This window comes from Sebastes fasciatus, chromosome 13, assembly GCF_043250625.1.
Source record: "Sebastes fasciatus isolate fSebFas1 chromosome 13, fSebFas1.pri, whole genome shotgun sequence".
NCBI lineage: Eukaryota > Metazoa > Chordata > Actinopteri > Perciformes > Sebastidae > Sebastes > Sebastes fasciatus.
Window position 1 is genome coordinate 20062891 of NC_133807.1, and position 12735 is coordinate 20075625.

General features: G+C 37.5%; 2 protein-coding genes across 3 annotated transcripts; both read left to right on the forward strand.

The window, feature by feature from the left end:
* Nucleotides 1-2110: 2110 nt before the first annotated feature.
* On the forward strand, nucleotides 2111-8839 carry ubfd1 (ubiquitin family domain containing 1). 2 transcript variants are annotated; one of them, XR_012596713.1, is made up of 7 exons: nucleotides 2111-2238; nucleotides 4998-5270; nucleotides 5369-5577; nucleotides 5658-5723; nucleotides 5867-5972; nucleotides 6070-6801; nucleotides 6992-8839. XR_012596713.1 is itself a non-coding variant. In XM_074656029.1 (7 exons), the coding sequence occupies exons 1-7, from the start codon at nucleotides 2223-2225 to the stop codon at nucleotides 8544-8546; spliced, it is 864 nt and encodes a 287-aa protein (XP_074512130.1). In that variant the 5' UTR covers nucleotides 2112-2222; the 3' UTR covers nucleotides 8547-8839. The 2 variants fall into 2 exon arrangements, 1 of the variants encoding a protein (XP_074512130.1); XM_074656029.1 differs by having other exon boundaries at nucleotides 2112-2238; nucleotides 6070-6152; nucleotides 8436-8839.
* A 1498-nt stretch (nucleotides 8840-10337) lies between these two features.
* rmi2 (RecQ mediated genome instability 2) lies at nucleotides 10338-12659 on the forward strand. The gene is made up of 2 exons (XM_074656030.1): nucleotides 10338-10744; nucleotides 12369-12659. The coding sequence occupies exons 1-2, from the start codon at nucleotides 10456-10458 to the stop codon at nucleotides 12518-12520; spliced, it is 441 nt and encodes a 146-aa protein (XP_074512131.1). The 5' UTR covers nucleotides 10338-10455; the 3' UTR covers nucleotides 12521-12659.
* The last annotated feature ends 76 nt before the right edge of the window (nucleotides 12660-12735 follow it).

Consider the following 12735-nt stretch of genomic DNA (forward strand, 5'->3'; position numbering starts at 1 on the left):
GCTAAACAGTACACTACAAGATGTTTCTGAAGACATTCCAGGATGGAAATATGCATTACAGCAACAGCATATTGATTCATATTTGATCAGCGCTGCCTAGTTTGACCGTTTGATCGGAGTTTGCGAGTGATTGACAGCTGCTCAGAGACGGCAGACTCCAGCTCGGCTCTGATTGGTTGTTTTCCTCCGGTTTGTGAAATCTTGCAGATGCCGTTAGGAGCACCGGAGGACACAGAGGCACCTGCTTTTTTTCAGATTACCTGTCTCATACACTACTGTCAGGATATTATAAAAATAAACTTTTTTAATCATATTTGCTCCATTTCTATCCACTGCAGCTTTAATAGTCTAACACAGTTTTCAAAGTGGGAGGTGAGCCTCCACAGGGGGGCTCCAAACAATTTCAAGGTGCATTCAGTGAATTGAAGTGAAAAGAATATCACATTTGCAAAAAAAACTTAATAATCTATGCCTAAATTAGATTACTGTTGCCTTGTTAGAGAGTATTAATACTGGACCATTGAACTTCTAGCTGGGATGCACATTAAACACCAAGAGCCAGTTTATTCAGGAAGGATAACGGGTGGAGGATGAAGGACGGATAATGGATGACGATATTGTGGTTGATGCTTTTGTTATTAATGCATCAGCTTCTTTCTCAACATTCTCCATCTGGAACTCGGTCTGACTTTAGCTCACAGATAAGTGGCCTATATTTCACCGCTCCAGAACAATACCAGGATTGGGTTGGCAGCATGGTCTCAAACAAAAGTGTTCTGAACAGAAAACACATAGCCTTTATATAGCCTCCCCTTCTCTAGACTCCTCCCCTTGATGATTAAGGTGAATCTGCTCCCACCTGGTCTCATAGCATTGACTGTCTTTATTAGACATTTTATAACACTAAAAAGAGTGATCTGGAACTCTGCATCTTTCTCATATTAGATCCATACAGTTTGCAAACTTCATTAATTGATTTGGATCAAATTGAAAGTCTTCCATGTCTGCCATGACCCTGATTATAAGCTCTGGTAGGAGCCACACCTGTGCTGTCCGGAGTCAACGAGACGCAGGTGAACTCAATCTGCCCTGAATCAGTGCTCTATATCTAGTAGGAGAAAGCATTACTCTGTTTGCTCTGCAACCAACCAGACCAGCTCCCTTATGCTTTGATTAAACCCACCACTTGACCAAGTTAAAAATAGAAGATTGTGTCAAAATAAAGTTTCTTTGTGGTGGAATCTGCTGGCTCGCTGTCCCTAATTCTGGTGCCTCATGTCCAAAACTCTATGTCCCAACTCCGCCCTCGCCAATTAGGTTACACCTAAGACACTAATACTTCAAAGACGTCACAGATTTGTAACCTGTCATGGTACAATTATGGTCAACACAGCTTCACCCCTCACAGATATTGATGAATAATTGTTGCATAATTTCAGATTTGTACAATTAATATTATTATGTATGAGAAGTTCATGTCATATGAGTCCATTAATGAATCAGAAATTGTTGAACCTGCATATTAGACCATTCAGTTTGGTCTATTTGTCCCATTTTTTGTTGCAGAATTTCAGATTCGTACAATTATTACTATTATGTATTACGTTATAGTTGGAGGTGTTTCATAGAATCCAATAGTTGGCGATAATGCATCATTTTTAATCCAAAACGCCTTTCAATTTGAAGGAAGAAGAAAAAACTGAACCAATAGCCATTGAGTAAAGTGCCACCTCTCGGTGTCTGCTGCTCTTGCTGCCACAACAACGAAGACACTTAGTAAAGCGAGAGGATTCAGTACTACTCACTTCCGTGTTTGCCCAAAAAAATGCCCGTATGTGGCTAGATTACAACATTTCGTGTTTTAAAATAATATAATTAAAATCGCTGTTTTCTGACAAAATTGCATTAAAATTACATTAGCTTAAGACATAATTTGCTTCGTCATGAAGACAACCGCTTTTGTAAAAAAAAATAAAAACTTTATTTGATTTTTTTTTTCTAACTGAAACTACAAATATTTTAACTTTGTAACAATACGTATAACGATACTTGTTATGTAATTTTAAAAATAGTTTTTCTTCTTTGTTGTCACACGAAAAATATCCGCTTGAACAACAAACTTGTCGTAGCGGTCGACTCCTCTTTACTTCCTGAATGTCAGATCACAATCCTGCTCTCATGTACTATCTTTGTCTCAACCTACAACATTGTACACAATCATCATGGCGACGCAGGATGGTGGGTATATTGAGATAAATACAGCAGCTCTCTCTTCATATCTTTACCTTTATCTTAAACACTGTGAACGGAATAACACATGTTAGTAATTGACATGTTAATATATGACGCTATTAATACAATGTTATGTAAATGAACGTCTCTCCGTAACGTTTTAATGTTCAGCAGTTAGCTGTAGCTAACGTTAACGGGCTGCTAACAGCAGTCACACAGTTAGTCAGCTAGATTCAGTGGAAGTGAATGTTAGATTTAACTAGTGTTAGTGTTTTAAAGTGGTTATTGCTGTTAGAGAGGAAACTAAAATGTGGTTAGGTTATGAATGGTAATGACGAAGTAGCAACAAACAGTTTGTGACGTTAACGTGACCAGTTTTATAACCAGTAAAGGCCAACAAACCCAGGATCCAGTGTTTATAGCATAAAGAAGCATGTTTATTTAGGTTCAGACGTGGTTCAATGTTATTAATCAATAATCAGCCAACACACAAGGAAGAACTGCTGCTCAGATGGAGAAAAAAAACAAAAAACAGTGATGGAAAGAGCTAGAAAACCCACGAGAGAGAGAGATAGAGATGGATCTTCATGTTTTTTTATGTTTTATTTTATTATTATTTTTTTTATATATTTTTCTTTTGATATGGCAATATATTTGTATTAATTGTTTTTTATTTCATTTAATTTTTTTTTCATTTAAAAATTTATTTCGAACATGTAGAATACAAAAGAATAAAATAAAGAAAAATAATGTGGACAGTCAGAAACAAGTAGTATTTACATACAATGAAAAGCATAACAAAATAAATTATCAACACTTGTGTTTAAAATTACAGGCTTTTATATTAAGAGATTGGTATATTTTAAAATGGTCAAAAATAAATTTGGAGATGGACAATATTACTTGAGAGGAATGTGATGTGTAAAAAACGAAACCAAAAGTGAGCTGGCTTTCCCCCAATAGTTTTTTTCTTTTTTTTGCTGAGTCATACAGATCCAGACTTCCTCTCCTGATCAATTTGATATTTGTTCGTTAGCCACACATTAAATATCTGGCTGGCATTTGCTGTGTGAAATAGCATAGCTACTCTTAATATTTTATTTCACAAAGAAGTTTTTTCATTATCAGTGGAGGTGGTGAACCACGATCATTGTAAACATACTACTTATTAAGAACTTACTGTGTTGTTTAAAATTACAGGCTCTAAAATTAAGAGATTGGTATATTATATAAAATGGTACAAATTATGTATAAAGTCAAAAATAAATTTAGAGATGGACAATGTGACTTGAGAGGACTGTGATGTTTAAAAAACGAAACAAAAAGTGAGCTGGGTTTCCCCCAAGAGTTTTTTTTTTTTGGTGAGCCATACAGGTCCATCAGGGTCTGAAATTCAGGTTTTTCCTCACCTGCCACTTTGTCACTGAACATTTTTACTGGCCACTCAATTATTTTGTCTGGCACTTCTGAAATCTAAAAGTAGAACGCTTGTTGTAAACGCTGAGTCAGTGGAATCAGACAGTAGAAACATGGCATATATCATGTAACCTTAATCTCAAACTATTTTTAGCTTAGGAATTGCTTTAAAAATATAATATTTGTTAATATAAGGAAAACCTACCTGCCATGGTGGCAGGTGTCTCGAAATTTGTACCTGCCACAGCCAACATTGACCCTGTATTTGGCAGGTGGCAGGTGCTAATTTCATTCCCTGAGATCCGGACACATTTTCTCTCCTGAACAATTTGATATTTGTTCCGTGAAATAGCATAGCTGCGTGAAATAGCATAGCTGCTCTAATATTTGATTTCACAAAAAAATAGTTTTTTCATTATCAGTGGAGGTGGTAAATATTCACCTCCACCTCCAGTGTAAAAGAAATTATCATTATATAAATTAGTGTAGGGGGGGGGAATTGGTGGAAAGTGAGGACCTGAAAAGTCGTAGGAAACTTTGTAGATATAAAAAGTAATAATTGAATTAGCAAAATGTATGATTAAAATAGCATTTTGGCATTAGTATGATAGGAATATAGTATGTTTTGCGGGCTGTTACATTGTTACACCAAATAGTTTGTGTATTGCTCAAAGCGAAGGCGTAATAAGTTTTAGTTTAAGCCTACAACTTTTAAGCAGATAGGAAATATTTAATGTTGTGTTATCTTACTGTATTGTTTTGTAGGAACTAATGGCCTTTCTATTGTCTTGTTTTGCCTATTTGCTTGTGTCATTACTAACAGACTGTAATACATTTCAATTTCAGTTTCACAAACTAAGTGAAACTTTGCTTCATTTGGCCGTATTTAATTGTGGTTACAGCCAGACATTACCTTTAGGTTGTACAAACAGCACTATAGTACATGCTTCTTTTTTGAGTAGCCTATGTGATTAGGCTATGTTTTCTCTGATGATTTCATGTAAATAAAGTATTCTTATAATTTTTTTATGGAGGTTTTTAAATAAGTAACGTTAGAGGCAGAGACAAATAAATAAATATGATCCTTTCTGTGAGAGAGAGTGAGAGCGTGGTGGTATTACTAAACAGAAAGAATAACATAGGATTCCTCGAAACACTGATATCAGTGTTGTGTAGACTGCATACACTGTTTAAATGTCATTGCTGCAAGACGCACATGCACGCCGATTATCTCTGTGGTTAGTAGGACATGCCAGATGTGTGTTTCTGAATATTTGCATCTCCGTGGGGAAATACTATTCTGAGAAGTAACAACTTTGCACTGAATTTATGTCTTCATGCTCTTCCAGGAAGTGAAGAAGTCATAATGGAGACTGAGGCAAAGCCAAAAGAAGCCGAAGCACCAGGTGAGGATGCTGAAAAAGGTGACACGGAAGCTACAGTTCACACAGATGCAGGAGACTCCACAACTCAGGACTCTAGTATTAGCAACGGGGACGACGCAGATGACGACCTGGAGAAAGTGGACTTGAAGATTATCTGGAACAAGAATAAATATGATCTGAAAATTCCTGTCGACAACACCGGAGCGCAGCTAAAAGAGAGGATCCACTCACTCACTGGTGAGAACACACAGTAGTTCACTTTCAATGAAATGTTATAGCGGCTGTTTAGAGTGATCAGCAAAGCTTAAAATAAACGCTCTCCTATGTCTTCCTAGGTCTTCCACCTGCAATGCAGAAAGTGATGTACAAAGGGTTGCTTCCAGAGGACAAGACTCTACGTGAAATAAAGATTACAAATGGTGCAAAAATAATGGTGGTAGGATCTACAATAAATGATGTATTAGCGGTGAATACACCCAAAGAGGTTGTTCAGCAGGAAGTTAAAGCCGAAGAAAACAAGAAAGAGCCTTTATGCAGGCAAAAGGTAAGATTAATGGCGGTTCTGCAGAATAGAGTAAAATATTTGTGGAGTTTTGTGATATTAAACCGGCACTGTTATTTCAGCAACACAGGAAAGTTTTGGACAAAGGTAAACCAGATGACATAATGACGTCTATTAAAGGAACAAAGGTGAGAGAAGATGAGGTCAATCCCTGCTTTCGTTTGTCTTGTATTGACCGCCACGGCAGTTCAACGTTGTTATCACAGATGAACAGTTAACTATGATTTCAATACCAGACACAAAGACTAACTGGCTTTTTTTCTGCTAACAGGAACGATTACCTACAGTGCCTTTATCCGGAATGTTTAACAAGTCCGGAGGAAAAGTTAGACTCACATTCAAACTGGAGCAGGATCAGCTGTGGATCGGAACAAAGGGTGAGATTACAGCTGGCCTCCTTTTAGCCAAATTCACTGCAACACAAAGATGCTGATGATTAAAATGACGTTCGTTTTTGTGTGTGTTCATCTCCAGAGAGAACGGAGAAAGTCCCAATGGGCTCCATTAAAAACGTATTGTCTGAACCCATCGAAGACCATGACGACTATCACATGATGGTAAGTGTTCATGCCGCGACCTGCACATTAGACTTCTCTGTTTTGTGAAAAGTTGTATTTGGGGATGTCCCAGTAACCAATACTTCGGTACCAAGTCAATGCCAAAATTCTGAAAATGTGACGGTACTCGTTCTTCTACTGTACTGCAGGTACCGTAGGTTCCGATCTGACTTTTTCAGTCCCGATACCGATAGCAATACCTGGGCTTTGGGTATTGGCTTATACCGAATACCGATCCGATACCAGTGTTTGATAAATGAGCTGTAGGCCTCACTGTAGAAGTTGCTGGGATCAGTCTTTTATGTGTAAGGAAACATCAGGCTTGACTTCAACATTGCTCTCTGACTTTGTAAAACAAAAAGCAACAAATAAATACATGGATGAAATTTTACTGATTTCTATTAAATTAATAAATCGTGCACCAGCAACTTGGTAAAAATCTTCAAAATTAATAGAAATTACAATTCAATGGTAAACCGTTTTAATGCAGCAACAAATTGGTCAAAACTTAAACAAGAATTACAATTCCAGTATATAATGTATATAGTACCTGTGTATAGAAATAGAATTGTATAGATCGGCCCCATTGTCACCGATACCCAATCCAGCTATTCGAGTCAGTATCGGCCCGATATCCGATCCAGTATCGGTATTTGTGCATCTCTAGTTCAGTCTCTATTCTGTAAAAATGAGTGTTAGGCAAAGGTAAATTGTAACGTTATCATGATGTGTTCAAATTAAATCTTGTAAAACTGAGTTTTTGGCAAAAAACTTGAGGCGGATCTTCAGGGATTAATAATAGATTCACAAAAACCAGTATGCAAACAGTAATAAATGAGAGGATGTTAAAGTATATGGGATTTAGTATTTTGTTTTTTACCGTGGCATCGAATTGGGCATCGAGAATCGTGGAATTACACTGGTATTGCTATTGAAATTTCTGGTATCGTGACATCCTTAGTTGTAATGCTCTGAGGTTGAGACCTGTATGCCTATGGGGTCATGTAACAAAGCAAAATGAATAAGGAGAAGTTTCTATGATAACTGTATAGGGAACAGCGAAAAAACAGAGCAGATATGTTTGTTGTGGTACGATGTGTTTAGTTCAGTTATGCTTTGTCTATAAAAGGTCTCTTGTGTGAGTGAACAGTGCAGGTTGAGCTGCTCTCTGAAGTCACTGTAGTGTGTGTTCATCAGAGTGATGGGGGTCATCGTTTTGCTGTTTTGAGCTCTGCAGTGGAGCGGGAAATGTCAGCGCTTTCTCTAGATTAACCTTTCTGTCTGAAGGCGTTGTGTTCTTCTTTGTCAGTGAAATGGAAATCCCAGAACAAGTAACTTAATTGAATCGGACCAGTCTCGTGGAGATCGAGATCTCAACAAAATAAAGTGTCATTGCGGCACTGATATAAAGAATATACATTTTAGGAGAATGCAATAAAGCTCAGCTGATGATTCTGTCAGCTGAGTAAACACACAGCTTTCAAAGTGGTCAGATCGCAGTGCTGTTCACACTAGTATACTAGTATAATGCTGTGAATCTCATGGCTGTTTGCCACAGGTGCATTTAAGAAAAAATGCTGATCATGAGATTAGCTACTGTGAAAGTTTTAGGTAATTTCCAGATTCCCTATCTTCTGTTTCCTCGTTCATGAGGTTTACTACCACCTCCCACTGACTGAACATGTAGATAAGACAGATCCAATAAATATGTGTGGGAGTTTATTCCTGTAAACCTCAGCTGTCTCTCATGGTACATGGATCACAGTATGTACACTGGATTGATATACAAACTGCAGAATGGTGGAATCACAATGACATTGCTTTGTGTTACAATGTTTTGGCTCATGAATGAAATGTGATGCCAGCTACTCGCTCAGAGCGTGTTCCTGCATCACTGAGGAGTTGATAATGTGGAGTAGATGGAAGACGAGATGAGGATTTCAAATGTCAGTGGGCAGGGAGCTTTTCTTCTAAAATAGCAAGCCCATCATTGATATTAGTGATTCACCCTGTTTACTTCAACTTTTGAAGTTAAAAAGAAAGAGGTATGGAGTAATTAATTATTTTGTTTCACTTCAGAATGGCTTTTGGAAGTGGGCTGTAGTCTACTGCAGAGGAATGTGTCTATTTAATTGAAAGGTCTTACACAAAAGCACCACTTTAAATACAGCTTGGTCGACTAAGACTGATCTCAACTGATTAGTCGACTACGATGTTACAGCCCTAATAACAGTTTTGTTCGTATCCGTAAAATCATGAAACCATTTCTTTCCTCTTCTGAAGGCTTTCCAGTTGGGTCCAACAGAAGCGTCTCAATACTGGGTCTACTGGGTGCCTGCACAGTTTGTCGATGCAATCAAAGACACAGTCCTTGGAAAATGGCAGTATTTCTAATGTGCCTCTTTTTTTGAACTGGGATTGCGAGGAGGAGCCCATGAAAACAGTCAACAGCAAGGCTTAAGGAACTTCTTGGAATACATTCGAAGGAAACGGACGGATGCCTGTGGACTAATCATATTGTTTTTAGGTTAAAAGTGCACTATGTGGCAGCATAACATTTCTCAGCCCTGTTGATCATTCAAGGTTTTCAGCAAATCCATGGGAAAATGATGAAACAATTGTACAGAAATTGCTAACACTTTTCTTCAGTTATTCTTAAAGAAATAAAACTTATTTAATGAAATGAATGCACCGTTGTTTGTCCTTTCTGTGTTCAGTGTTGTATCCTCCCAAACTTTGTCTACATTTATTTTTGATTCTCTTTGTTAGAAACCAAAGTGAACAATGCAGGTCATCCCAGTCATTCTAACACAAATAGATTGAGGTCTGGACTTGGCCACCAGGACTTTAACATTGGCCTTTTAAAGGGTTGTCTTGCTGAAAAATAAATTTCCCAAGTAGCAGGTCCCTTGCAGACTGCAGCATATTTTCCTGCATGGTTTCCCTTTATTTACAGGCCCTTCCAGCCCTGCTGTGATGTGATGTGTGGTGTTTGGCTTATATTAAACATAGCCTTTAATATGATGCCCAAAATACTTGGTCTCAGACCATCGAACTGTGTTTCCATGTACCCCACACACAGTGCTTAATTCAACAGAACACCTATAAAGAGAGGAAATGATAATGGTTTAAAAAATAAAAAAAAACACATTAGGCTAATATTCCAAACTTTCTTATTTCCCAGGTCATTACTGGGGTGAGTACAATTTTGTGTGATAAATCCACATGTCATGTATTTTCATGACTTGCAGTTAGTGTATTATTTCAAGACAGCGTGACAGATAAATAAACAGATAAATGTATTTTAAAATACATGGTTAAAAGCAGCTTTATATTTGTAAGCAGAATTCATCATAGTGAAAGGATGTTTGCGCTTCCTACCAGTATCCCAACATTAATCACCCTTATAATTTGTAGTTCACACCGCCATTGAGACTCCAGTTGCAGACTAATGGTGAATAACAAAACACAGTTATATCTGTTCCTATTTCACTAGACACATGGAGTTAGACACAAAACTAATCTTTTTTTTTTTTATCATACGTTTTCTAATAAATGCATTTAATTCAAAATCGATGAGTTGCAATTCCTCATTTACCATGCCATATATTTCAAAAGTTGAAAAATTACCATAAAAGCCTAAACTAGGAAGTTAAAAACTTGTTTATAAGCCTGATTTTCCTAACATTAAAACTGTGTGATTCTTAATGCACAACTTATCCAAAAATACTCCTGTGTTATTCACAAAAAGGAATTGTACAGTGGGTATCTCTTGTGCAATGGTTAATGGTCAACTGAGGTGACGCTTTTCAATTTTTCAATTCAATTCAATTCAATTTGCTTTATTGGCATGACTGTCAGGTGAACAATATTGCCAAAGTGTCAATTCAATAATAAATAAAAATAAAAAAGAACAAAATAAAAATAAAAAAGAACAAAATAAAAACAAAAACATATACATACATATATACAATTCATTAAGCAAATTACAATATATAAATATAAAAAAAACATGCACGTAAATGTTCGAAACAATAAAGAAGTAATTAATGTTTGTTGTGTCAATAAAACAAACAAACAAATAAAAACAATTAATAACAATATATTGCAATATCAAAGGATAAATGTAAAAAAAAAAAGACATTACGCTTTTACTCTGAAGGATTCCAGACCGGAACTGACGTTATTGTTTCCGGGAAAACATGCCCACAATTTCCGGTATCAAACTATTGCGCGGCGGGAAGCGGGTAATGCAAACTTCTCCAGCCTTGGACCGACGTTAAAACGACAGTAGCAGTCGGTAATGAACAACACAGAGAAAACAACCGCAGAGAGGAAACGCCCGCCGCCGGTGAAAGTGTTGTCCGGCCAGCTGAGGACGGCAGAGAGCCGGGGGACTGCAGACAGCGGGGACGGGTGGGTCATCAGGCCGGGCAGGGGTCGCTCTCTGCCGGTCTCTCTGGTGTGGATGCAGGGGACCGTCCTGGAGGTCCAGCTGGACACGAACACCGTCCTGCTGATGGATGAGACGGGGACCTTCGCTGTTCAAGGCGTCAACAACATTCCCAAAGGGAAACCATGTTTGTCCCAAGGTTAAGCTGGTTTCTGGATTAGTCAATAAGTCATATGATGTCTATTGTAGGTTTTTATATATTTCATTTTTCTACAAAAACTACACCAAACCAGGCCTAGATTTCTTTATAAATCAATTAAATTAAAACGGCTGTATTTGAATACTTTGAATACTATTTACGTGATTAATCAATTAATTATTTAGTAAGTAAGTAAAGTTTTATTTATATAGCACCTTTAAAACACACCGTTACAAAGTGCTGCACACACAAATGAATCATCAAATATTGATGAAAACAAGGAACAATTACAATATGAAACAAACAATGAGAAACAGTTCAAACAAACAGACAAACACACATGTGGATGAGACCTATATTTAGTCTATACAATGTCAGAATAAGGTCACATCTTCAAATGTTTTGTTTTGTCTGACCAACAGTCAAAACCTCCAATAAATTCAATTTACAATCAAATAAAATGGGAAAAAAACAGCAAATCCTCACAAATAAGAAGCTGGAACAAGAGAATTGGCATTTCTTTCAAAATATTTTCATCACAACAGTTGCACAATAATATCAGCTGACATGACAAGTGTCAAAAACATGGGGTGTCATGGGGAGCTCTTTTTTAGCCCCATGGCCTACAAGCAGGTTAAAGCAGCCATGATGCTCTAAGATTATTTTAAACCCTGTTATTCTATTTGTGAAAACAGGCAAATGGGGGAGTTAACTGCTTTCCCTCTGTCTAGACCATATAAAACAATCCAGGTCTAGATTTTAAAAAAGCTCTACTTGGACCAGTTAAAGTGTAAAGACCACATACAGTTCTGTATCCAATTTATTTGTGAAACCTTTTTGTGTGAGAAAATAATAAATCTGATAAATGATCTTGCTGTTTTATTCTCCATCCAGATTACATTGGACCCTAAATCTGGATTTATCTGGTCTCAGTAGAAAAAAACCCTGAAATTTCCCTTTTTTAATTAAAAAAAAAAAAAAATCTGTCTCCAGGCTTTTTATATAATATCTAGTAACTGGAAAGTTTAAATATCACCAGAGTCAAGGAATATTTCAAGTTCCTACTTAAATTGCTAAAAAGAAACAGCAAAACAAATGCAATATTGGTAAATAAATGAGGCTGTCGTCCTTTCTTACAGCGGATATTTTAAATTTTAGCAGGACAGGTGAAACTAATAACATTAACAATGCCATTTAAATGTCATTTAAGCCGTCTGCCAATGTCTATTCAGGCTTCAACACTCTTATGGAGATACTGTATGTACACTGCAAATTCATAGGCATCACTGTAGTTTGACATATAAAGGCAGGGCTTTTGTTTTACCTAATGGCAGACCACTATTATGCATGGTTTGTACATTAATAGTTTTGAGAATGATCAGACCACAGTCTATTTGTAATCATTCAATTCAGACGATTCCTGGTTTATGTATATAAAAGTCTACCAAAGCTAGTCCTGAAAATTGTTAATTGTGTTTAAAATGGGAACATTAAGCTTCAAAATAACGACTGCACATGAATATCTCTGAAAAACAGCCACATCTCCCCAGATCACAGTCCTGTCCTCGTTTTCATGAATCTATTGTCACTAAACAGCTGACCACCTGCTGCTGTTTTTTTACAGGCAAATATGTCATGGTGATGGGTGTCATCACGGCCGTCTCCCCGGAGCCAGTCATCCGCGCCGTGAAGATGGCAGACCTCTCTGAGCTCTCCGCGCTGCACAGACGGATGTGGAAGCTGGAGGTGGAGGAGCTGCAGCAGGTGCTGGCCTGAACGCAGAGCTGTTGGTGGAAAACGCCGCCTCGCCGATGGCAGGACGACCTGCTCCTGTCATGTGGGTCCAGCTGGGTATATGCAGCATTGAAGTGGTTCTTGACAAATGGAAAAAAACTACCTCAAAGGACTGGACAGCGGATTCTACTTGATGTCAGGCTTCTGACCGGGAGGTGTGATGCAAGAGTGACTAAGACTGAGAAAACTGACTTGTG

Excerpts from the sequence above, each read along its gene's own strand:
- ubfd1 (XM_074656029.1), top strand. Across the intron at positions 5,973-6,069 it reads GCTGTGGATCGGAACAAAGG|AGAGAACGGAGAAAGTCCCA; the intron begins GTGAGATTACAG and ends GTTCATCTCCAG. Across the intron at positions 6,153-8,435 it reads ATGACGACTATCACATGATG|GCTTTCCAGTTGGGTCCAAC; the intron begins GTAAGTGTTCAT and ends CCTCTTCTGAAG.
- rmi2 (XM_074656030.1), top strand. The coding sequence starts at position 10,456 with ATGAACAACACAGAGAAAACAACCGCAGAGAGGAAACGCCCGCCGCCG. Across the intron at positions 10,745-12,368 it reads GAAACCATGTTTGTCCCAAG|GCAAATATGTCATGGTGATG; the intron begins GTTAAGCTGGTT and ends GTTTTTTTACAG.